Source organism: Lepidothrix coronata, unplaced genomic scaffold (genome assembly GCF_001604755.1).
Source record: "Lepidothrix coronata isolate B3197 unplaced genomic scaffold, Lepidothrix_coronata-1.0 Scaffold45, whole genome shotgun sequence".
Classification (NCBI taxonomy): domain Eukaryota; kingdom Metazoa; phylum Chordata; class Aves; order Passeriformes; family Pipridae; genus Lepidothrix; species Lepidothrix coronata.
The window spans coordinates 5409649-5437310 of NW_016690225.1; the positions used below are offsets into that span (position 1 = coordinate 5409649).

The 27662-nt window shown below is 35.4% G+C and overlaps 1 protein-coding gene across 1 annotated transcript in view; it reads right to left on the minus strand.

The window, feature by feature from the left end:
- Window positions 1–27662, minus strand: part of COL21A1 (collagen type XXI alpha 1 chain) — a 73033-nt gene that overhangs the window by 38252 nt on the left and 7119 nt on the right. Inside the window, exons 5-16 of the mRNA XM_017814486.1 lie at window positions 26280–26453; window positions 25266–25343; window positions 22889–22897; window positions 21757–21840; window positions 19441–19503; window positions 9659–9712; window positions 8741–8794; window positions 6236–6289; window positions 5334–5387; window positions 4126–4179; window positions 3994–4047; window positions 159–212 (exon numbers count right to left, since the gene is read on the minus strand). Of these exons, the coding sequence (XP_017669975.1) occupies window positions 159–212; window positions 3994–4047; window positions 4126–4179; window positions 5334–5387; window positions 6236–6289; window positions 8741–8794; window positions 9659–9712; window positions 19441–19503; window positions 21757–21840; window positions 22889–22897; window positions 25266–25343; window positions 26280–26453 (786 nt within the window). The remainder of the gene's footprint in view (window positions 1–158; window positions 213–3993; window positions 4048–4125; window positions 4180–5333; window positions 5388–6235; window positions 6290–8740; window positions 8795–9658; window positions 9713–19440; window positions 19504–21756; window positions 21841–22888; window positions 22898–25265; window positions 25344–26279; window positions 26454–27662) is intronic.

Below are 27662 nucleotides of genomic sequence, written 5' to 3' on the forward strand. Positions count from 1 at the left end.
AAATAAACAAGCACTTTTTAAAAAATGGGCATATCAACCAATTCCAATCAATATGAATGAAACATGAAGTATAACAGCCATTAACTAAAAAAACCCTCAAAACCTAAAAAACCTAATAAATCAGTACATAAGGATATGTTAGAAATTTAATCACTTACAGGTTCTCCACGATGTCCTTCTAGGCCTGGAGATCCAGGCTGTCCAACTTCTCCCTTTAAAATAAAAAAAAAAAGACAAGAAAAAAAAATTTCCTTTGCATTATAAAAATAATTATTTCAAATACTGAATTATTATTTTTAATATAAGTAAAATGTCAAACAAATACACAAAATTAAGGTTTCACCAAATAAACATCTCTTGAAAACAGTTTAAAACACACTAAGAAGTGTTGTCAATCCAATATTCCCTCATGCTGTGTCCAACAGGCAGCTGTCAAATAGTTTGCAAAAAGAGATGAGAGACAATTGTCTTTTTAATCAGAACAGCAACTTCTGGTTGAAGAAATGCATAAAAAAATAAACTGCTACTGTCTAACTCTTAGTACAACTAATAGTCTGGAAAAATATTTCAAAGCACTTAAGAATACAGCAGTATCAGAAATGATCAAATCTTTATGCCCTTAGTCAAAATATGTACGATACTATTCTGAAAATCTGAATAATAATTCCAGAAATAAAAGCACATAAAACAAATTAAAGATCAATTAAATTATTATTATCAATTAAAGATAAATTAAAGATCAATTAAAATATATAAAAAATAATCTCACAATAATTAATTTAAAATTATAAAAACAGGACTGGAAGTAACAATGGGTAGCATCTGGGTTTCAAGCCACGCTTTTTCCACATTCTTTCCTGGAATGAATATTGTAAAAAAACAGGAAAGCTCCAACAGAAGTTTCCTTCAAAGACAGCATGTTTGTTACTGCTCTGAATTTGACTATAGACCCAGAATGAAACAATGTTTTATAGCAAGCAGATGTTGAAGTCAAGTTGACAAAATATTTCAATGAAGAATACAGCTTCTATTAGCTCTATTATAAAATGAATAAAAACTAATGTCATATTTTTTTGTACAATATTTTTTTTTACAGAAAATGTCTTCCAGTTAAAATGCACACACGTTCACATAACTATTATACTGAATTCTCTGTATATTTTTTACAAGCATAAAAACAGATCAAAGTACTCTCCAAATTCATCCTTTAGCAACATAATGCTTCACTCTAAATGGCCACCAGTGACAGTTAAAATTGTATGCTAACGTTGTGTTGACTGTGACTTCTACCTGTCTGTGTTATCAAATACTGTAGAAAGAAAAAAATTAATACCTAATTTTTTTCTATGTTCTATAGTACCAGAAAAGGAATTCCTCCACCAGCTTAGCGCTGATATCTCTGTGTGCGTGTGTGCCTGTGTAGATATACAGATATAAAAGGGAGGATTCATTTGACGTAAATTCACGGAAGGTAAGTAAGCTCCTATCACAGACAACAGAAGTCTAGTCCGGACAATTAATGGAGGACTGATTCAGCTGATCAGCCAACAGAAGCTGAATTCCACTGCCCACACATAGACATTTGGTCATATTAGAGATACCCAAGGGTGTCTTGTCTAGGGTCCTACTCCCACTCCAGAAAGGTACTGGCTTTCCATAGGACTTATGTCATATTTTTCAGCTTCCTTAGGATGCTTTGGACACTAATACATTTCAAATGCACCACAGGCCTTTGAAGGACACAACTAAACTGGTACCTATGAGTCTGCATTCTTTGACTCCTCTGGCATTACCACTCAGTCCTGTGTTGACTTCAATGGCTACATAGGTAGCTAGTATGTCCATGGACACAAACTTAGCTGAGTGTTTTAAGAATGTCTGTTCAATTGCCTTTGCTTGACATATTTGCAAGAGTCAGAGATACGTTTATATTAATAAAGACAATTTGTAGGCATGTATCAATGGGATTTGAAGATGAAAATGAAATTAATGTAGGAGTACTTAAAACTAAACCAAGCAACAAATAAAGAAAAAGTCCTTTAGTATTGTAGAAATAATCTGCTCTTGGTTGCTGAAGTTAACTTAAGAAAAATGAGCAATGAGAACTTTTTTCCATAATTGAGATTTACAACTTCATTTACCAACATATTTTAGAGTGTGGTAAACGTAAGGGCAGTTAAAAAAAAAGCAGTACATATAAAACAAAGTTACTCCATTAACTTTTAGCACAGTCTCATTAGGCCTTCCAAGGAGAACAAATAAAACAGGAAATACTGAGTTTATCTACCATAAAAGCTAAATTTTATACATACTTTCTCAAGGCTGTTATTTCAGATGTTTTCTGCTAATAAATCTTTGAATTGCAGGATGCTCAGTTATACATTGAAGTTGGGCAATTTCCCGGATAACAGTGCTGTAGTGTTGCATGTAAGTCATAACTCATCCCTTTAGCTTCAAACTAAGACACTTACATATGCTATTCTATCCAAAGATGTCTAGGGACATGTAAGGGCACTAAGACCCCATTACAGTGAACAAAGGCTCAATTTAGCTACCAAATCACAAATGATGGGTGCTATTTGAGGTGCTCTCGAGCAGCCAAAGCTTCCACATTGGGCTGGCAGGTACTACCTAAAGGAGATCTACGCCCTTCTAAAATGGCACTTACAGGTCACCTTGGCTACCCAAAGAGGAGGAAATAGGACTGAAAACTTACTAGTAAAGTCACCAAAGTTATAGCAGTTAACAGTCAGCAGCTTAGTGACTTTAGAAGCTCCATTCATTATATTTACTAAGATCTTCACTCAGTTGTCACCACATAGATGTGGTAGAGCCATTGCCTGCTCCAAATAAGGATCATAAATTTTTCACCTTGAAAACATTCAAGGATGGAACAAGGTGAACAGTTGTGCAGTCTCCACTGAGGTTACCAAGACCCAGATGAGCAACTTGGTATGGATTCAGTGCTGTCCCATTTGTGAGCAGGGAGCTAGTCCAGCAGATGACTGAAATTCACCTCCAGCCTGAGAGAACAAGCCTGGGATGCTGCTGGATCCACTTTGTTGGCAGCTGCTGCCCAAATTTAGGTCTCTCATAGGTCTTGCACCACATCTCCCTGCTGCAGCAGATGTCACAGATATGCCAACTGCATCCCCAACTGCTCTAGACAAGCATGGTCACGAAATGGAAGGCTCAGATCTTCAACTAAAGCAACAGGAATTTAGACAAATGCACTTAAAAGTACACTTGTACTTTTTGACACTGAAGTAACATTACTCTGGAGCAGCCCTAAATACTTTCCTTATTACTAAGAAAAGTATTATAGGAACAACGCTGCTGTTTAAAAGCTTCTTTAAGTCAATTCAACTGAACATTTACATTGCATATTATTAAATTTTTTTCCTGTGAACCTAAAACTGATACAGCTGAAGTCCACCTTTTCACAAATCAGAAAAGCGCAAACAAGCGCTTGGCAAGAAAAACATCCAGTGAGCTCACACACTGTGATACATTACAGAAATATCAGATCCTGTAGTCTTTTTTACAGTAGACAGATACTCAATGAACTTGAAAAAGTGTTCTAAATTCAATATAAAGGGCATTGCACAGTGAAGAGAATACGAACACAAACATTCAATACTGAAAGTGCTTTCCCCTAACTTTCCTGCATCTCCCTTCAAAAGCAATTAATTATGTTCTACAGTGTATGTTTGTTTATAAATCTCATTAAGAGAGTTAGATAAACACAAAAGGATAAGGAAGACAATGTATAAAGAATCTCTAAGGATACACACTTAATAAAAGATTTGCCCCGGCTCACAAAACAACTGAAAACAATGAAATCTGCTCACTGCTGCAGTAAACTTCTGCATTTCCTAGTACCACATGTTATTTTAATTTCCAGTAATTCTCCACAGAATAAATGGGTATATTTAGATCAATAGCAATGCTACTGAAGACTTTGGCAAAATACAAATATACATTTCTACCTACCTTGAAACCAGGACTTCCCGGTAATCCATCTTTCCCATTTTTGCCAGGGTCTCCCTGTAGGAACAGTTACCAGTAATCAGTAGGTGAATTAACATGCAAAAGTTAAAGACAAATTATCTTCACAAAACTTACTGATCGGCCAGGCATTCCTGGAAACCCCGTATCACCCTTCTCTCCTTTTGAACCCTGAGAAAAACAGCAAACAAAATGTAAGTTATGCTCAATGTTTACGCTGCAAATTTAGTATACTTAACCTATAATTAATGCATTTCTAATTTTGAAAATGTACAGGAGATCTGTTTCTTTCTTAGTACAGTCAACTGCCAATTAATAACTACCTCGTTACAGAAATGTAAATATGTTTGAAAATACAGAAATGCTAACACAGACCCTCTTTCAAATTGCTTAAAACTCTAGAGCAATAAACACATGAAGAAAATATAAGGACACATGAAAATGTAACTGTTAACTCTGGATAGCCAAAATACACTCTCTGCTTTATATAAATTACAGATTAAAATATCTCTCTTCGTGGCCACTCTAAGCCTCACTCCTTTCGTGTGCTCCTTTCCTCACTCCCCTAACTCCTCTCCCTTGCTCCTGGTTTGGTTATACATACATTTCTATGTATTAAAAAGTACAGACTTCTTTGCAATTATTATGTATACCACATACATGGTGTGTTATCTCATAGATGCATTTGCAAAAAATATATGCATTTTGTGTTATGTGAAACTGAATTACACCAACCCATTAACAGGATGAGGACAGTTCTCTAAACATGCAAACATGCAGAGAGCAAGTTTGAAAATACTAAACATAAGTACATCCAGTAACAACAGTGAAATTTTTTTTTGAGTTACGACTGCAGAATTAAATTATCTGTGAATACATATTATAAAAATATAAATTATATTCCATAGGGTTCCCATGCCCCAGAGCTGGCAGCAGGGAAGGAACGTGAGAAGGAAGGAGAGCAGAGAGCTGTTGTGGACTGATCACCCCACCCTGTTCCCCATTCCCCATCCAATGAAGGATGGGAGTTGAGCCTGGGAAAAAGGCTCAACTGGGAGAGGTGTTTTAGTTTTTGTCTTTGTTTCTCACTACCCAAATCTATTTTACTTGTCATTAAATTAAATTAATTTTCCCCAAATTGACACTAACTGGCAGGTGATCTCCCTCATCTGGACCCACAAGCCTTTCCATCTTATTTTCTCTGGCCATACTGCTGAGAAGGGGGAATGAGAGAGTGGCTGGGGACATCAGGCAGCCAGTCAAGGTCACCCCATCACAGATACCAATAACATTTTGCTTTAATTTATAATTACAAGTTCACTTGCCTTTTTTCCATATATTCCTGGCTCTCCTTGATCTCCTTTAGGACCCCTTTCTCCCTAGACAAAATGTGTGTGAACAAGTTAATTTTTAAAATAGAAGTAGTTATATAAAGATACATATATGAAGTATACATGTATAACAGACTCAAAACAAAGCAGGCAGAGCTACGCATGATATAAAAAACATGCCCAAGACAGTAAACTCAAACCCTGAATTTTCCAAGCTCTCCTAGGGGGAGAAGCCCAGAATGTCCAACACTGATGGTGAGGCAATCCACAGCTTGCAGGCTTAATGCTTCTGCTTTTTATGGAAGGTACTTTGTGATTCTGGTTGCTTAAATATAGGTAGGAACCTAAGTGAAAATTCAGTTCTTTGAAAAGTGCTGCACTTTTTTGAAGACCTTATTTGAAAAGTTTAAAACACAAATTTGGAAAAACTAAGAAATATATCCAGTTGAATACTAACATAGAAGAAAAGAAGATATGGTTGATGATGATTTAGAGAACACACACATGAACTAAACTTGCTAGGATAGACTAGAAATATCCTTCAAAATGCTGTCACCCAAATTTAACAACTTAAAGAAAATAGTATAATTATATTTTTATTTTTGACACATTATTTGTGATGAAGAAGGTTCTAAGTAGTAGTAAAATCAAATTAATTAATATAAAATCCCATAGAGCAGAACAAAAATATAAAAATAGACAGTTTGATATCTATGTAATGAAGTCCCAGGGCATGTATCTTCCCTAAATTTCAGCATCATATCCATTGATTTTATGTAGGTCATCTACATAAAATACACTGATAGTATTGTATATAGACTTATTTTTCCCCTAAATTAAACCACAGAGCAACTTGAAACACAGGAATACTGTAACAAGACATATTTCATTTCAACCTTTGGTGCTGGCATCCCATGTAATCCAGGAAAACCAGGTAGTCCACTGTCACCCTAAAAGAGCAAACATATTTTAAATCCTTGTATCTGAAATAGTTGTAATGTACTATAATAACATTCATGTCCTCATGATCAACAAATAGTGGAAAGATGTCATGTACCACCATATCAACTTCATAACATTCTATGATGATTGGTGAGAGTCTGTTGATCTTCAAACAAGATTCAGTACATAAAAGAAAAAAAAAACTTAAAACAATCATTAAATTTTAGAATAAATTTTACTGTAATTTCTGAATAAATCTTATGGGGATTCAAAAGTAGCAATTTAGCTTTAACAGGATGAAAAAAAGCTTTGAAAATCTCTGTAGGAGCTGTGATAATTCTACCATCCATTCCTAATCCCTAAATAAGGAAACTCCATAAACCTGTAATGGCTTTGCTTTGACCTGTTACTGAAAATATCAAAGACCTACCGACCTTATCAAATTTCTCACCAGCTTACTCTGCATGAGTGAAGTATTAAAAAAATAAGGAATTAAGTACCTTCTCTAGAAACCAAACAAAATTAAACCAAAGTAGACTGATATAAAACAACTTTGGCACTTTGACAAATGAGTTCTTATTTCCGTGGAAGACAGAATACACTTTGGTAAAAGCAGATGGCAACTGAAAAGACAAGGCAAATCGTCAGTTCTTTTTATTGTTTTCAGAAGTGTTAGATATCAGGGATTCCAAACTTTTGTTGGTACTGAAGATATTTAACTGACAATTTGTCTGCAAGCTCCTTTGAACAATTACAACAAAAGGCTAAATTATAACTTGTCAGTACCTGACTTGAAGCAATAAAACCAAGCTTTGCTGCTTGTTTCAGGAGACCAGATTTACTTCACATGGGACAAAGAGCCAACCCCAAAATCATTTTTGGTCAATCAAAATGTTTTCTCTCTGTTAATGTCTAACTCTATATTAAACAATACATTTTGATTTGTTTGATCTATTTCAATCATAAAGAAAGAATAGTAAACTATGCTTGGGAAGCTGTTTCATGTAATATTTCAAGTTCTAAGGCAAAGGTTAACCATGACAACATATCTCAGTGCTATTTATCAAAGCCACTCATGTCTAAGAAGATATGGAGAGTTCTGTAATATATTCGCAGAAGACAGAAACACAACCACAGGAATGATAGCTTATAGGTTAATCCTATCAAAATATCTCTTAACAAATAAATACTGAAAACAGGTGGAACGGAGTTCAAAAAATCAGCAAAGCTTATAAAATAAACATTTTGTGCATCCACTGCTTCTTAATGAAAAAGATTGGAGTTTCAATTTCTACTCAGAAATGGTGACTCAATTATTGGATAAACTAAAACACTTGGAAATGGAAACAGTTTTAAATTAGTTGCTACAGAAACTTTACAAGTAATGGGATGAAATTAAGAGATGAAAATTTGGGCTGAATCTCCAGGAAAAAAATTCTAATGGCAAGACGTATTTTACAATGGAAAAGTTTCCTGAAACAGTGGTGGAAGCCCTATTTCTTGGCACATTTTAAACAAGGCTGGACTGAGCAATAGGAAATATTCTATCTGTCATAAAACTGCACTGCCAGGAGAATAGAGTTTTTCATCAGCAGTATCTTAATTTCTACACATGGCCAATACCCACTGATTGATAAGATTAACATCTAAAATCAATTAGACTGAGATGACTAAAGCACAGAAAACATAAGCACATTTTTCACCCCTAATCGTGCATTTGAGAATTCTGCTGAGCAGTGATGAATTTAAGGACTTGTTTTTAATATTGGGAACTTCAGAAAGGAATTCTAAGACCTGTTGAGAAAACAAGCATTTGTTTTACAGAAAAGGCTTTTAAGTTTTAATAAACCAAAAACCAAAATCATTTTTATCACAATCAACTTAGAACTTTTCTAAACATAGGGCAGAAATGTGGGCATGGATATTTACATATCAATGAAACTTGGCAATGCCAATGGCCAGTTTATTCTCTGTGCATACAAAAGATCCAGAGTCAAGTTTATCCAGATTATCAGAAGGGAGTTACATATAAACTTCCACATCTGTCTGTAGCTCCAAGCTACTGGCTACACCTCAGCTAGAATTTTCCACAAAAAGATTTGGTTTCAATTAGTGTTTTCTGATAAAAAGTGCCATCCAAAAATTCCTACGTAGGTCATCTGGATGCTTACTTAAAGAGATAAAGGGTGAAAAGAGTCAAAAAGAAAACCATTCTGACAGGAGTCTCTACTGTACTTCCAGGTACCCATACTTGGATACACTTTTCTAAATATATGTTATTCAGTCCAATGAATATAGACTAAAGCCTATATGACCTTTATTAAATAAAGCAGACCAGATTCAGAATTTAAATTTAGGATTCTTAATCCTTTCTTATTACCCTTCTAATAAACAATTCTCACAGAAGTTTCATGTGAAAATACTGATACTATTACTTTTGTTTGTTTGGGTTTTTTTACCTTTGCCCCATCTTGTCCTGGCTCTCCCTTGATACCTGGCAAGCCACGAGGTCCCTAAAGTGAGAAAAAAATGAAAACCAGCTCAAATACTAATTCAATCTGATATGGAACAAGACACAGAAATGTAACACAACATGACCCAGAGACCAATGTGTCAGCTGGCTGATTACAACATTTTTGTAATTGGACACAAAGGCAGAACCAAGCATGAAATGCATCCAGCATGTATGAATGTGGCACGCCATCATAACCCATGTCTCAGGAGTACAGAAACTACTTTTTGTTCTAATCAAGGACAAAAAGAATGTCACGCAGACTGTATTAGCCCAGGGATGTCCCCTTCAAATGTCCATCAGACAGCCTTCACAAATGCCATGTTGCAGGCTCACTCCTGGCCCCAGAATTCTCTCAGATGTTTAATTCGACAAACTACCAAGTCCTTTACTATCAGCCAGACTGGATCGTGCCACAAGTAAAATACAGCACTGATTTCCAACAACTGTCTCAGTAAGGACTACTAAATTTATACAACAAAGAAAGAAAATTAATTCTCCTCCATCAGACTGGACTTTATCTGAAACTTTGTTTTGGACATGTGCATTGAGGGTAATCCATCTCCATGACAAGACTTCAGATCACTGTTAGTGATTCACAGAAAAATTGAAGGAACTACTCTTTGGCTTCTGGATCAGGACAAAAACGTCTAAGCTGCAGCTGAGTCCATCTTCTACAGGCCTTACCTAGCACTGATTAAATTTGCCAGTCTAATTGTCAGCCTACCTTCAAATCATGACATCACTTGAGCCCTTTTCGAACCCCAACCTCAACTCTCAATGAAAAACAATGGATATTGAGAGAGACTTGGCAAGATTTGTCTAAGATCTAGTCTCAAAATCTAGGAATGAAACAGAAACTTACCTGAATCCCTGGAGTTCCTGGGATACCTGGAGTTCCTGCTGATCCTTGATATCCCTAAGGAAAAGAACCAAGACTTGTAACTTTTCAAAAGTCACATATACAAATTTCCAAACACCTATTTAAAAAAAAAACCAATCTTCCTGCTTACTAAAGAACTGTTGTCACAGCCCTTTCATTGTAGGTCACAAATTTTAGCAACTGCTATTACAATCATATATTTGGGATTTACACTTCAGCCTTCAAAAGCTTTCATATCTGCATCTGAAGTTTGCAGCCTCCAGACTTTAGTTAAAATCAGTTATTTTAGAATTGTTACACAAAAGCATAACAAACATATTGTTTTATTTTCAACTGGGGGAAAAAAGAAAAAAGAAATTAATCCACATATGTTGACACACTTTTTCTCTCTCAAGAAAAATAGCTGAAAAATGTCAGGAGTTTTAAAGGCTTATTCCTAGTTACAGAAACAAGCTTTAACAAATAAGGTATGTTCTAATTCATTATGCAGCTAGTTTTGTAGTATCTCTAAATAATAAAAACTTCATTCTAAATACTAAGCACTTAGCTATGAACTTGAAGGTATATTACAGGCTATGCAAATACAAAAAATTATTAGAATGACTGGGACTATGAAAAGAAATACTAAATAATTCAGAAGTTGAAAAGAGAATTTCAGGAATGCTTTACTAGAAATCAACATTGGCAGAACAAGAGAACCTCTACAAAACCCAAAATATATGTCTAAGTTTTGGTAGATTTGATTCAGTTACTACAGCAAAGATAACCAGATTTTATGCAAACTGAACAAGTGCTTTAAAGAATCCTTTAAGAGAGGCAAGTTACTGAAGAATAAGAATTTCACATAGCTCCATTAAAAATATGGCATTCCAATGGAGAAAATTAGCTACCAGGAGGGATTTTTTTGATAAAACATTCAAAATAAGAGGAGAAATTGCTCTATAAAACTCTGAGGCTATTTGGCTCAGATATTTCAACAGGCAGACAAAACTAAATGTGATAAATCCCATTAAATGGACTATCCAATTTCAAATACCCAGAATTTGATCTTGATTTGAACTGAGAGAACTAATAATCCTATTTCTAAATGAGTTTCAGTCTTAAAAACTTAGCACAAAATTTAATGGAGGGATTACCACACTGGTAAAAAGGAGCTAATAGAACCTTTTCAATTCAAGGAAGGCAACATGTATGTCTGATATCTTCTTTAAATCAGTCAGAGCTTCCTAGGAATAATAAAAAAAGCTAAAATTATTTGCTGGGTTAGATACAAGAGAGTCTTTGCTGTGCTCTCTTCCCAAAAGACATTTGAGCAGATGACCGATGAGCCAGCTGGTAATGTTTAGTATAGAAGTAAACAGAATTCTAGGTCTCTGTCATACATGGATCCTCTATCAAGCATTCCACTTCCACTGCTCAAGGCAGTTCTAACAAAATCAGCTTTAATTTTAAATGGTATAGCACTCCCAGATTGCTCATAGGCCTCCCAGATAGCTGAAATAATTCACCAAACCAAAAAATGCCTTTAAAAGTGTATCCCTTTTTTTCCTTCTAAAAAAAAAAAAAAAGGCAAAAGGTTTGTATGACTTTCTGTAGGATATAATTATATATAAATAAAACTCTATTTTATATTTTAGATCTCTGCAATGCAATTTCCCTTCTCCCTCTAACTAAGAAGGGGAAGAAGTAGAGGAGTACAATTTCCAGCTGAACTGAATTTTGAAATTCACAACATGAATAGAAGATGGCAGAAGAGTTTTCAGCTTACAAAACTGCATATTTAGCTCAGAGCTACATATTGTAATGTGATTTCAACACAAATCAAACACATTGTCAGTGTGCTCTGTTAATGGAAAGCTGGAACAGAGAAGATTCAAAAGGAAATTTGCAGAAAGTCACAAAAATGAGAATCGGTGTCTGGTAAAAATCACATAGCAATTGTCTGGACAAGGTAAAACTACCTTCTGTAAAAAGAAAACTGGATTTCATAAAAACTGAGCATGTATTTGTATCACTACTCCTTTGCAGTACGGATTATAAATCTATATGCTAAAGCCTACAAATTTTCTGCACTAAAGTCAACTCTTTAGTGCAAGAGTTCGCACTCTTTCCTAACCGCAAAGCCCTCAGTAGGAGTACCTATGTGACATACATACATATGCTGCAAGAACGGCACTGCCACAGTTGCCACTTTATGTAAAAGGGACAGAAGTAAAAATTCCTGTTACAATTGACACTGCTGAGTTCAGGACTGAAGGTTCACTTTCAAATACAGTGAAAGCACTAAATTTGCCACAAAAAATAATACTTTTTATCTGGGTTTGGTCTTCTCTCATGAACTTCTCAGAAGACACACAAATAGTGTGAGAAGTATTATAGTTAACTATGAATTTGATACACAATTTTGAATCCAGTTCCCTAACACAGGCAGCACCTGTCATTTGAGATTCTTTGGACACCCACCCAGTGGTAGAAGACAGTGGTACAAAATATTTGCCCACTGTCTTGCAGCGTGGGCAAAACAAAATACCTTGCAGCATAAAAATCCTATGCTTGCTGAGTAATACGATAATTTAGACACCCTGTGTCTTTGTACCCATTTAAAGAGTAAATGTACGTGCCCTCACTGGCAATATCAATAACTAAAATCCTGCCAGGCAACAGAAATGACAGAAAGTACTCCATGTGTTTGAATTAAGTGTTTTAACCTTTCTCTGAGAATTTTTTCTATCATCTAATGTTTTTGCCTCAGGTCCTTTCTCTTCCTTTTCTCAAGGAGCTTTTTTTCTAACATCTCTAATACCTCATTATGTCTGTACTCATGTGGCTATTGCTTTTCTTTTTCCTGCCCCTTTGGACATGTGGATCAGTCAAGTGGCCCTCTTCAGCATGTCTGTTTGGAGCCTGTGCCTTACTCCTTTCTCTGGGACTTTGTTAAGCAGTGGTGACTCAGGAGCTCAGAACAACAGTCATCTTTCTCTCCTCCCTCTGTTAAACAGCATGGTGCTGTAGAAGGACTTCTGTGGCCAACAGGTCCAGGGAAGTGATTCTTCCCCTGTACTCAGTGCTGGTGAGGCCACACCTGGAGTACTGCGTCCAGTTCTGGGCCCCTCAGTTCAGGAAGGATACTGAGGTCCTGGAGCAGGTCCAGAGAAGAGCAACAAGGCTGGTGAAGGGACTTGAGCACAAGTCCTATGAAGAGAGGCTGAGGGAGCTGGGGCTGTTCAGCCTGGAGAAGAGGAGGCTCAGGGGAGACCTCATCACTCTCTACAACTCCCTGAAAGGAGGTTGTAGCCAGGTGGGGGTTGGTCTCTTTTCCCAGGCAACTATCAGTAATACAAAAAGGCATGGTCTTAAGCTGTGCCAAGGAAGGTTTAGGTTGGATATTAGGAAGAAATTCTTTACAGAGAGGGTAATCAGACATTGGAATGGGCTGCCCAGGGAAGCGGTGGATTCTCCGTCCCTGGAGGTTTTTAAGATGAAACTGGATGTGGCACTTAGTGCCATGGTCTAGTAACCACGGTGGTAGTGGATCAAGGGTTGGACTTGATGATCTCGGAAGTCCCTTACAACCCAACTTATTCTATGATTCCATGATTTACTTCTGCAGCTCACCAGAACTGTCTCTGCAGTGAAGCCCACACTGAAGCAAAAATGAAGGGCAGATCCAGCATTAGATTGGAAAGGTAGCTAAATGAATCTTTTATCTTCCAACATAAATTTGAGGGTGATTCCTGATCAAATATTTATTATCATGTAAACATTGTTATGAGAAAAGTAAAGAAGAAAGTTTTCATTGGCTTTTATGTTGCCTTTTTTTGGGTTTGCCTTGTTTGGTCTGTTTATTATTTCTCCATTTCATTACACTTTCTTCCATTAGCTACTCCATCATCTGCCAAGGCTTTCATAACTCAGAGCCCCTACCAGTATACTTTACATGAGCATGATGTTCTCAAATACCTGAGAGGAAAAAAGATCCATCAAGATCATTAAATAAATGCCATAAATCCAGTTTAAAATTCTTGAGCTTCAGAGTGTTGGGAGATGAGATGATGTACTGAGGGAGTATAACTTCCTGCTCACTGCTTAGTTGTTCATCCTTATCATATCATCTGCCTTTGGTTACTGCTGTCTAAACTATACAGCTGTAGGCAGCACAAGTCGGCATCAGGCATCGCTCCAATTTCAAAGTGGTAGGTCTCAGGGAAGCCATTACACAACTGTATTAGAATGGAGCAATTGTATTTCCTCTAATAACAACAACATCACAGTTTTACTGAGGAATATGTACTTTTCTGGAATTGAAGGCAGCATTTTATGGATGAATTATCAACTATGTCTATGAAATTTTCCTGAGAAAAGTAGCTCCAGAGTTTAGAACAACTTAAATCCCAGGCAAATCATGCAATAGCACAGGGAATTCCATGTATACATAAAAATATTATCCATTTTTATTCCAAAAGCATTGTTGATTTGGCCTTCAGTTGGTCACCAAATATGAAACTCTAGTTAGTACAGCTGTAAAAATGTACTATATTTTTAAAAAAATATATTGGAATGATCAGAAATTACTTATTATGTGAGGTTTTGACACCTTATGAACTTTCTGTCTACATATATCAGTAAAGTCAGTCTCAACAGATTAAACTACTTATTGCTTGTAGATACTGTAAAGACAAGGCAAACAGTTCCAAACTTTCATGAATCAAACTAGATGGAATACTGGAAAATTGTCCAGATTTTCCAGCTGCATGGTTCACAGTTCAAAACTGACAAATAAGTGGGTTTTTTTTAAATTTCTTTCAGCAGACTGATAACCTATCACCTCTATTAATCACAAGTTATCGCTGCACAGACTCTGATCATTTATTTTTCCCCGTGAGTTTTTCCCCAGTACATAAAAAGTATCCTTTGGAATAAAAAATGGCTTTATGACCACACAGTCAGGCTGCTGAGCACTTTCAGGGCCAGCAATCACTCCAACTGTTTCTTCTGGATGAATAATGTCCATTAAAATAAGTTTGAGTTGAGATTCAAATACTATTTTTACCCTTCCACTTACTTACCAGTGCTTTTCTCTTGACTAAACATTTTAATAATTTCAGGTTCTGAATCACATTTTTGATTGCAAAAACTGTATTTTCACTAATTATTATGCTTCTCACTTTCAGGTTTTTTTACAGTAACTTCAACTGATCCTTTCTGTATGTATCAGAAAATAAACAGAGGTGGCAATTAAAGGGAAAAAACAACATATGAACAAAACTAATAAAAAGAACAATTAAGAAATTATTGAAAATTAATTATGTTTATGTTCACCTTCCCAAATATTACAGAAAATAATTTTACTGGGTAACGCTAGGTGAATAATTATGTTCTGGTAAGGCTGAAGGTATTAACAGGAATTGTTTTGAATTTTTCTGGACTAAAATTAACTTTACATATCAGAACAATCTAGCCAGTCCAAAACCAATAAACTAAATTTTCTTTGATGTTTTACCTAAAAAAATCACATCATCATGGCTGGGCTTCACGAACGAAGATTTGGGAAAGGCTCTATCCACATTTGTTACAAGCACACTGGTGGCTTATGAGGCCAATATGAGATAGACATGTCCGATTGCAAAAGGCACAGCAGAAGGACTCCTTAGGTGGTATATTCTGCAAGACACGATTCTTTCTGCGTTGTCTTTTCTCCTTGACAGTGATCCTACGTGCTTTCTCAAAGGCATCAGCAGCGTTATAGATGGCGTGCCTCCAGGCCTCCTGATTTGAGGCCAGAGTAGACCAGTTATGTTGATCAATATGGTTGAGGCTGAGATGTTGTTTCAGGGAGCCCTTGTATCTTCTCTTCCGGGCTCCTCTCATGCGGCAGCCGGTGGCAAGTTCACCATAAAGCAGGATCTTAGGGAGGAGGTGGTCCTTCATCCTTGAGATGTGTCCTGCCCAGCACAGCTGCGTTCTCAGTAACATGGTCTCAATACTTGTGACTGCTGCTTGTTCTAGAACAGATGTATTGATCACGTAATCTGACCAGTGGATGTTAAGGATTGTATGGAGGCAGCGTTGATGGAAGTGTTCTAGGAGTCGCAGGTGGTGGTGGTAGATGACCCATGATTCGGAACCATATAAAAGAGTAGACAGCACAATGGCTTTGTAAACACTGATCTTGGTACTTTTCTTCAAGTGTTTATTACGCCATACTCTTTTATGGAGTTTTCCAAAAGCACTGTATGCCTTTGCTAACCTGTTGTCTATCTCTCCGTCAATCTTACCATCCAAGGAGATGAGGCTACCTAGGTAATTAAACTGCTGGACTGATTTGAGCTCTGATTGGCCAATGGTGATATGGGGATGATGGAAGACTTCCTGAGGTGCAGGTTGATAGAGAATTTCTGTCTTCTTTAAGCTGACTTCCAGGCCAAAGAGCTCAGCAGCGTCTGCAAAGCAGGATGTTAAACGCTGCAGAGCTGCTTCTGTGTGGGCCACAAGGGCGGCATCATCACAATCTTTTTCAGCATGATGCTCCAAAGGGCCACTGCAGACCTCGATGATCAGGACGGTATCTACATTCGATACCGTACTGATGGAAGCCTTTTCAATCTAAGGCAACTGAAGGCCCACACTAAGACCTTAAATCAAAAAATCAGTTACATATAGTAATATAAATGCACGCCTAAAACTTTTCTCAGAGGAAGTCAACATTTTGTTGACTAGTTATAGTCAAAGAAAATGAATACCAGATAGGCAAACTGGAATAACTTTAGAGTAGAAAATAAAAATGCGTTTGGGAACAGAAAAGACTGATTTTGCAGGAAAAGTTTTTCACTCAAAAGCCACTCGATTAAAGAAGATTGACTACACAACTACCTGTAAGCCTATGGTGCTGTCTGAATTAAGAGCTTGCTTCTCAGAGTTCCCCAGGTGATACAGCTAAAAAGATTCATATGAGCACAGTTTCCTCAAACAATGAAAATCACTGACAGCACAGAAAACATACAAGTCATATTAGCAAATACATAAGTAAAACAGAAAGACAGTGAGAGGAATCTGTTTTCCTGCACAGTGTATCTAAAGGGTCTCCCACCATTCACAGCTAAAAGCTTGCCTGGAAAGCACTCAATAATCTACTGTAAGGAACAATAATGTACTGGCCAGACCTGCAGATGATCTAATAGTTTTGTAATTATGTCCTTACAAAGAACAAGTGCAAAAACTGCAGCTGATATTTCAAAAACATTACTGAGTTAATAAAATTATAGGATTTTGCTGCAAGCATTTCAAATAACATATGAACTTCAGCAAAGTGGTAAAATTTCTCCTTTAGTGGGGCTTTTTGATTCTCATTCTGAGATACTTTTGGTAATGTTTTTTAGGTTCAGAGAATGCCCATCTATGCAAATTATGACTCGCTCGCAGGAAAAAAGAAGCCGTAACTGCCAGTTTACAAAGTTACAGAAAGTCTAGAGTATCAATTTATTTCTCCTTCATCAGTCATGCTGTTACAAATTTCAGTGCCTATGGGAAAACATATAGCATTGAAGTAGAAACCTATTCATAAAAGTATGAAAGAGTCGCAACAAATTGTTTCTAGAACAATACTATTGCAGCTGACTAGATGCTTCAGAAATGAAGTCTTAGTCTATTTTTTAAAAGAGAGAAGGGAAACTGGCATTTCCCTACCGATACCCAGTGCATTCTGCCTTCGTTAAAGCTTACATGATATCACTTTGTCAGAATATCAGATTTAGCTGGATTAAAGACAGCTCTGCTATGATTATCAATACTGCAAATCTCCTTCCAGAAATCAGCATGGTCAAACAGTGATGGACACCTTCTCCCATGCAACTCCAGGTTCAAACAGTCTGTATACCTGTCTTCTGTAGGAGATCAGAACTGCTCTTCATAACCTTAAGCACCACCAACTATCAACTGAAAACTTATTCTGATTAAATCCACTTCCCCATCTTAGAATACTTTAAAACCTGTATGTTCAGGATTGTTTAGAACCAAAATGCAGTATTTTAAAGCACTGATAATTTCAATTCAGATTGTCTTTTCTAATTCTAGTTTTAAAAAACTCTGAAGGTAACAGCTATCTAAAGCTGTATAAGATCAAAGCAAAAGTATAAAAATGTTTTTATACCACAGGAAAAATAAGGATCTTTGCTTGTGGAACTACTGAAAAATTCATGTACTCAATTCTCATCTGGCCCATCATGGTCAGGTTTCAATATAATGTCTCATATTTCAAACAGGGAATTATTCAGTTTTAGAAACAATTCCATTTCTTGTTTTCAGTGCCTATTTTCCTGTCAAATTAGCTCTGCTTACAAATGGAATCATCACAATTAAATTAACCAGGTGCCATCCCTAAGAAAAGGCCAACACATAACTAAGGAACAAAACAGGATAAATGTGAACATTTTATAGGGTACAGCATGGAGTTTTTTCTTTGTAATTGGTAATACTTATTACCCTGACAAGACAATATATCCAAATAAGTATCAATCTCCACTGTTTAGGTGGCATAGAAATTAATGTATTACTAGTATGAAAAATTCTTAACAAAAATTGAATGTTAGCTGTGGGTACTGCCTTGTTAGTAGGAATAATGTGCTAAAGTACTAGAATTGATAAACAAGGGCAGATTTTGTAAAGACTTGTCAATAGTTACAGTATCATCGTTAATCTTTCCAATCTAAGCAGAGAAATTATTCTATTTTTAGAAGCAATTTTTTAAATGATCCCAATTTTTTTTTCCTTTTCCTTTATTTTTTTATATAAATAAAACAGCTTCTAATGCATAGTAAACAATATTCTTAGAAAATGAATGAGTGGTCAAGTCTCCTGGTTTTTGACCTGCCTTCTCTTAACACACCATATCACCACTGTGATGATACAGACTGCAGGCTGCTAATGAACCTGTAGTCAACACAGAAGCTTAGCTGTCAATATCTTAGAGGCTTTCTGTTAGATTCAGAGACCTAATATATATTTGAAATAAACCTTAGGCTACTTTTCCATATTTGTTTGCTTCTATTAAAACTTTATTACAACAAACAATTTTAACCTTGAAGACCAGACAAGCCATTGCCAAATCTGTCATTTTTATTTTAGGGACGTATGTTATTCATCCACTTTCTTTCAGTCTTTACCATCCTAGTATCATATTAATGGAATGACAATTTAAAAAGTAAAATCTAGGGTACGAGAAATATAAGTATTTTTATATGTTTTTATACATTTTGTGATGTATGTTTTAACACACAATGTTCAAAATTGAAAAACAGCTATATTTTTAACATTTTAATTTATATCTCCATATTTTGATGGACTACTTGACGTAGCCTACAAAGAAACTAAACATAGCAAGCTTAAACATGAGTAGCAATCCCTAAGAAAAAAACAGACAGGATTTTAGCTGCCCTTAAGTGCTTTCTAATGAACCAGTTCTTAAGGAGTAAAGACTGAAGGTGTTAAGTGCTGCAAAATTATGCAAAGACCAACAGGAGCACTCATAGCCTGTTCTCTGATTTAGAGCAGTGCCTAACTCATATTTACAATACTTAAGCTTGAAACAAAAATAATACGATTAACATATTCATAGAACTGCTACATGCAGATAGCACTTCAGTGACATTCACAGTTTCAAAGAATGAAGACAAAATCATCTAAATCTGAAAATTTGGTATCCCTGGTGCCTGTTTTTTTCTCCTGTTAATCGTACATTTACAATATATGACTAAGTTTTTAGTACTCACAGGCTTACCATCTGGACCAGGCTGACCAGGGTAACCATGATTTCCAGGCTGACCAGGGTCACCCTATGCAGAAGCAATACGTTAACACACAAAATATATGAAAGAGCACAGAGCAACCTTAACCCTACAACATTCTACAAAACAAGGCCAGATACTTGCTACTGTGGAGTAATTCCTACAGTGAAAGAGAACTGATATTGTAACCCTTCTCTGGGAGAATTCCCCCCAGGACTTGGAGAAGTGAGCCCACACAGTTACAACACAAGTTTGACCCATCATCTCAAATGCTTTCAAGCTTTTTAACATTTTAATCAACAGAAATAAAAACAATTTTCATCAAATGGATGAAATAATCTTTATTAAAATCTTGTTAATCAAGTAGTTCTACTCTGAAGAAAACTCCCATTTGCTTTGTCTGAGTCTAATTCTTAAAACAAAAGCACTGGAAAGGCAGGTGCCAGGACTAAAACCTGCTAAATAATATAAACTTCTCCCCACACACTTATGGCTGTCTAAAAAATATAAGGTTTTTTAGATTTCTTCTTAAAAGTCCTTTGCAACTATTTTTATAACCTTTTCTATGATCATGTTAAAGTAAAAGAAAAGTTGGATCCTCAGAATTCATGTTTATAGCGAGAAAGGAGGAACTTCCTATTCAATATATCCTCCTAGAGTATTGACTTTTCTGTCTATTTTACTAACAGCCTTGATGTGAGCTCAGCAAAATCCATTAAGACTTGATCTACTAAAACATTTTTCTTCTACAGGAGCGTTAAGCAGGTACTGATGTCTTCAGCCTGAACCATCAACAGATAACAAGTCAGTTATAGCTGCACAATTGTTATAAACAAGGAGGACATTAAAAGGGAAACGGGAAACTAGCTTTCAATGTGACTATGAAAAAACTTATTTTCACATATAAACCACAGAAATGTAACACTGAACTAAATGGGAAAGGATATAGAATAATGCCCCTTTAAAAATGCCTAACAGTTACTGCTTGCTAAATTAATAATAGGTTACCCAGAATTATTGTGATCCAAATTAAGAAGTCCAGGTTTGGCATTTGATCAATAATAAATCTGCTTTCAAATACACTATTTAAATGAGGAAATTTTATGCTTTAACTTGAAAAGCTTAAAATATCAGTTACTTTTTTTTAAAATTGTTTTGATTTCATTAGTTTTATTGTAGCCCATTAATATCACAAACACAGAAATAAAGTTTAAATTTATATGGTTCCAGATTTCAGTATTCAAAAGTTAAGAAATATCATAACTAAGATAACCTTTTCAATCTTAAATTGGCTTCCTTTTCACTCTTTCTGCAGCATTCTGGGTTAGGCAGCATCTTGTCACCTGTATTATTCACTTATCCCAAAAAAAATATTATACTGCAATTCTGCTGAAAGATTGCACATGAAGAAGCAGTCTAAAAAAACTGTATAGGTTACCCTAATTCTGACATTTCATACTCCTTCATACTTTACAGGAAGTAGTTTTCAATTTTTTAAAATGATAAATACTTTATTCTCTCTGTCTTATATACGCTGAAAAGAAAAAAAAGGTAAAAAACCACAAAAATTCTATTACATGAAATAATAATTATGATCTCCATATTGTGGATTCCAATTCCCTCATCAGAAATCTTTACCACTGTAACAATACACCTTTTGACTTGAGTTAGCTGCAGCATACTGTAACCTCTTATACAATGAGAACAGAGGGTTTTTTATTCACTTGCTTAATGAAAGACAAGTGGTCTGGGGTTTTCTTGTCTACACTTGCAAGCTTAGGACAGTTATTGAGAAAGGTACTACAGCAAAATACTAGGGATTTAAGTTTGCCGTGTCAGACATTTGCAACTCCAGTCTGGTTCTCATTTTAGCTCTTCAGCACTGAAGGGATGTCATCAGAACAGCTGAGGTGGAAGTCTCCCAGTAAGCATCTATTTCCTTCTTTTACAAAGAAGGAAAAAAACCCTCCCAATAAAAAGACTTTTTTTAGCAAATCATTTAATTCTCAAACAACTAACAGTGCGGCATCATCAGCTGAAGAGTAGCAAAGAAACATAATTTTGCACCCATGAACATCTTCCTTAAAAAACAGAAGATATATTTGTTTTATTAGGAGTTATGGCAGCAAAACCTGTCCTTGAGGATCCTAATCACTATATCCATGCACTAGAAAACAGAACTAGGAGAATTTGCCCCTACTTTTTCAGTCTGCCTAATTATGACTGACCAACAAAAGATCTGAAAATAAATAAAATTTAAAAAAAAAATACTGTGCTCAATAAGACAGAATAAAGACTTACTTTGGGGCCTGGAGGTCCTTGCTTTCCTGGTGGGCATATGCAGGGGGCAGGTGTTGAGCCTACATCACTAGGACCATTCATGCACTACCAAGAGTTAAACCAGCCATCAATACATATGCCAAAAGCATTCAACAAATATATCATAACATCATATGAAGCTGATTTTCCTTAGCTTGGCTTTAACTTGGTCCTGGCTTTCACTCCTTTGTTCGTCTGGAACTTCTGTTTATCTGAATATTGCCCTCCAACTAATTTTCATGCATGATTTCACTATTTTATCCAGAATAAAACCAAACAAAGTACCAATACTGTGCTGATACCTCTAACTTTGTGGGGGTTTTTTCACAAATATTTTCTCATACAGTTTGATAATTTTAAATCTTGCAACATGAAAAACTCTTCTCCTAAACCAATTTATATTAATAATTTTAAGTGTGATCAATTATCAAATATAACCCAAAATACAGGTACATCTGTACTAAATCTATATGCGGAAGTAAGACTCACTGAATTCTTTTTCAACCAGGAAGTTCTTAGAGCTATGGGAAGGCAAAAATTTAAGAATCCAAGCTACAAAAATGCAGATTTTTATTATCTAAACCACTTTCCATAACATTTTACTCATATTTTCTAAAATAACTAAGATTTTTTTTACACAGTGTTCTCTGAATGGAATTCTTTCCTAGAGTCAAATGATTGATCAAAACACAAATCCACATTTTCCTTGCAATGGTACCAATTGGAATTACAAGGAAGGTTAAGGAAACTATCTATATCAAGCCTTCAGACAAGCTCCTGGTCAGGGAGCTCCCATGAGCACCATGCAGGTAACAGCTACCTGACCGTGCGTATCCCCATCCCTTGGAAACAGTATCCAGCCCGCAAATAGGAGCAACTGAATCGAACTGAGAAAAAAAATCAGGCCACTTACTCTAATAAACATGCATTTCTTCAGAAAAATTATTTTGAATTTATCTATTGATGAGAGTTCAATTAATGGAAATCCAGCACTTTTAAGATTAGCAAATCTCTGCTCCCCTTTGAAAACAATTATTACCTAGAATAATAAGAAGCTTATATAAAGTCAAATACTACCTTAAACTGAGTTTGAGTAGTTTAGGATCGAGCCTACCTCTCCATTCTGAAACAAGAAGAAACACAGTTTAAGAGCACAGGAATAGTTGTAAAAAGCAAAATCCATTAATTTTGGATTAATAACACTATCAAAACCAATCATAACTTTAAGGCTGTAACTACCAAGGTACTGTAATTCAAATTTTTAGACTTTCTCAGACTTATGTGCAGCTGCTATCAACACATATGAAATAATTTTAGCTTATTTTGTTGTTAAGCTCAAAAGGAGCTACCAGTAGCAATATTTAAAAGCATTGACAAAATTAGAATTAATAAACCACGTCAATATTGACACAATTAATGTCTACGTTTGGGTCAAATCTCTCACCAAGAGTAACTTCCCATCAAAAAACTCCTCTGCTTATTCATTTTTGTCAGAGAATGTACCAAAATATTTCTGCAATCTCTGATTTCTGCCTGAATTCACATCTGGGAAAACACAGAGCAGCACAGCAACAAGGCTGACTGTTTCTTGCTGTCCTACATGACTGCATTAGACTTTGCTATCAATTGATTTTTTTTTTCAGTATCTGAAACATCACGGAACAATCCATCCCCAAGTATTCCAGCATAGCAAGCACAAAATTGTCTGTCTTAATGGTTTAGCAGCTACCAGTAGCTGCACCATTACAGGAATTTTCTATTGCATGTAACCACCACAGATTCTCTACACACTCTCTGGAGAGAGACAGCTTCTTATGTTCTCAATTTTCAGCATAAGGAACCTCTAGAGAAGGTCATCTTTCTCCACGGATCATAAAGGAGCTTAAAATTACTATGCAGCCAGGTATGCAGGCAGGTATCTCTAGGAAAGGGGATGAATTTGGGTTGTAATTAGTACATACAGTCTCTGCTTATTTCAGCAGCTCTGACACAACCACACCGACAGAATACAACCACAAAGTGCTTATTCTTCCTTGGAGATCATGCAACATTTTTATTTTCTGAAAAAGTCCAGAATTTCATGGGTAAAGTCCAAATTTAACTAAAAACAATAGCGAGTGAAACTAAAATGTCAAAAATCAAATTTTTGGCTTGGACTCCTGGCCAAATAGCAGAGAATCTAAGATTTGACAGACCTTTTACTTTTTTCACTTGCTTTCTTTATGCAAAATATTTTTCATTTGTTTACTTGTCATATCCTGCTTTTAATTTGTAAAGAACAAAAAGAGATGTGGTGCAGTTAACTAGCCAAATACTGTATTTTGTTCAAGACTGAAAGCTAATTTTACAAAAGCGTTCCTGAAACCGCTAGTTCTTGACCTACACAGATTTCAGAACAGCTAATAATCCAGCCACCTACTTGTTGCTTAATTGAAAGTTGTAAGCTTTTTCAAAAATAATTTTAATAAGGATGTTGACTGCAATAGACACACTGGCCCCAAATGAAAAGAAGAAAAACAGACTAGCTGGCAGCCTGTGCCAGTCTGGAAAAAAAATAAAATCTAGATGCTGAAAATTCCACAGTTCTATTGTCAAACAAGCAAAATGGTCCTGATACTAAATCAAATCACAACACAAAGAATATGGGCCTACATAGTAAGACACTGGTGGCTGATAATCTTTAGCATAGTTTGTTTTAGACACTAAACAAAGGAGAGTATTTATACATGCAGAAGGAATCTGCATGCATAAATCAATCTCTCGCTTTTATTTTGAGATGGAAACTGAATGCTTAAATCCAGCTCCAATTGTCAGACATGAACAGTTTCCAAAGCTGTTTGCATGTTTAACATTTTATTACATTATTAACTGTAAGTAAGAGGACAAAGAGAGGGTCGATGGATCCCCATACGTTTCCTAACTGTGTATATAAATTATAAAATCCTGAAGAGAATTTTATTTTGTCTTATTCACAACACACTTCTGGAAATCTTGGCAACATTTCAGATAGCAAGATATTTATCATAGACCTCAGCACAGATATTTCTGACAGGAGAAAGTGATTTAGAAATACAGGTTTTTCAGTTATGTACCAAAATTTCAGAGTCTAAATGACCTGACAAGTAGCAAAAAGTATATCAGATAAGTTAAAAAGTCGTATTTAATGAATTTTACACTATCGTGACATAGAAGTTTTATTAATATATAATGTTTAAAATCTGAAATTTTAACGAAAGATCCTGAGGTTCTTCTACACTGGTGTCAAATTTACACCATCAAATATCTAAACTAAAAAAACTTTTTAAGTGCTTTGTGAAAAATAAGGCTGAAAACAGACAAGGTTTGTGTCACTTGCTATTGCACAGGTAACAAGCATGTGTTTGCACCAGCTGAAAAAACATAGTACTATTTATTTTAAGACTTCATTAAGTCAGCTTTAAACAGCAATTTGTAAAAACAACCAAGCAGTCCTCTTCATCTATCATACTCACAAATCCTGGGATCTCACAGACTGTTTCTCTATTATTTTGCTCTGGGTCACAGTAGATTCGCAGCTTTTGTATATCAAACTATAATTCAAAACATAAAGACTCTTTAGAGCTCTGTGTGTTCGCTACAGTTAAAAGTAAATTAAAGATATAGAAACATTTTTAGTCAGGTAACTCACGCACAACCAATTAAACATACTGTAACAGAATTATTTAAAGCAAAATAATCAATCCAAGATTTTTGTTTCTAAAATAACAGAAATCACTGCCCTTAATCCTTTGCAATAAATCCAAACATACACAGCATGAACTACAGTGGCTGCCAGTATCATTGCAGAAACAAGTTACAAGTGCAGGGAAAAACAACGTTTTTCTTTTTTTACCTTAACAACCTAGGATGATGCTCCAGCACTGACTTGCCTGTACTAGATGCAGGATTAGTAATTTCTGGTGAAGCATTAGAAGCATCTCTTACGCTTAAAAGAATTTCATTTAGAGTTCAGCATACAAATTAAATCTTTAAAAAGCTACCAATAAAAACACTGGCATCAGAAAAACAAAAGTTCGTGCCATTCTGCTTTGCTGCTATATTCCAAAAACATAAAACCTCTGTCAGTTTTTCTAGCATAAACTATCGTGATTGCAAAGTGAGGAGAAAGAAACTTCATCAAAATTTCGTTTTCTCCCTCTTTTACGAGCATAACCCATATATTGATGGAAGGAAAGCACAGAGGAAATTCCCTGCTTTCAGACACTGTTTCTCCAATTCAGGCAACCACGTTGGATCAGTTTTGCCCTTGAAATCAGTGAGACCATTAAGCACCCATCACACAGGATACATCAGTTGTGCTGAATCCTCATGGCCATTTTTGTTCTCTCTTTAAGTAGTATGATTTTGTATAATAAATTTCAGTCTACTGTAAATTAGAAGAGTAAGCTCAAGGAAACAGAAGACGCCAATGTAATATTAATCTACAGTAGAATTACTGGATTATTGTAGTTTTAGCATATGCTTACCTGTACTGTTTCCTCCTTTCCAGAATACTTTCCTATTTGGGTTAGGCCACTGATGTAAATACCTAAAACGGGATGTAATGGCTTAGTTTCAATTTCTTGGCCATCTATAAACAAAGTTACAGAGTCTTCTGTTACTAAAAGACGAATTTGATGCCAGCCTTCATCAAACAAAATCTAAGGAAAACAAAGAAAACAGAATTATTTTAAACAAAATGTCTCCAATTTAAATAACAATAAAACTGCATTTGAATACTTAAACTACTGTTGGTGGTTGAGATGATCAGTGTTACAGGTTTTACATACAAATAGTAGTAAACTGTATAGGCAAAAAAGTATTGCCAAGTAGTACTGTAATTGAGATGACAATTAGTAATAATAAATCCCTATTTCAAAATTATTTTATAACTCACATAGATCTCTTTAGTCTGTGATCTTGAACATGTCCAAACCTGTATTTGCTCAAAATATGCAGCCTGAAGCCTTTTTTTTCAGCAGTGGTATAATGACTCAAACCCTTCAGATCACAAACCATGGTGAAAACAAACTGGCAATTGAAAGTTTTTCGACTTAATCTCTCATGAAAAAAAGATGACATGGCAGAAAGGATCACAATACTGCAATGAATAAACCAGACATTACTGTACAAAACCTCAGGTTTCTAAAGCTTGAAAATCAAACAAATTACATAACTCTACAAGTAATAGAAAGCGAGAGATACCTTTAAAGCATTTATCTCACGGAGCTTAGAAATAAAATTCAACATGGGAAGGAACATCTTCTTCCTGAGCCTATCTATTAATTTCAAAAACAATCTAGTTCTTTAACCTAGCCTAGCCTAGATGCTAAATTGCACAGAGATTAATCCCACACTAAATTGGTATTAATAAGAATAAACTGAAATACGCATCTTTCATTAAGTAATACATCTTTGTTATCTTTTTTAGACATATAGAGAGATTAAGTTTATTTGACTTAATAGTAATACACCCTATAAAAGTACCTCTGTTTCTATTTATTTTCTTACATAGATTGTAAATAAATAAAAACAATGGCTCTCATTACAAGATAAAACAAACAACAGATCAGAATATATAATCTTTCCATCTTCCAGTTAAAGAGATAAATTATCATAAAGGTTTATTAAATAAAAAGGTTAATTAAGAGCATATTGACATTTATATCGTGCTTAGAGACATACAGCTCTAAGAAAGCCATGAATTCATTGTTTTCCATAATAGCAGTGCAAGCACAGAGAAACACTAAAGAAAAAAATCAGAAAAGTTGTATTTTCATGGTGAAGTTCATGGATACCTGGGACTGAAAGAATGCGACTGATTTGTCACTGTAGCTCCCAGAAACATTTAAATATTAATTTTTTGACTG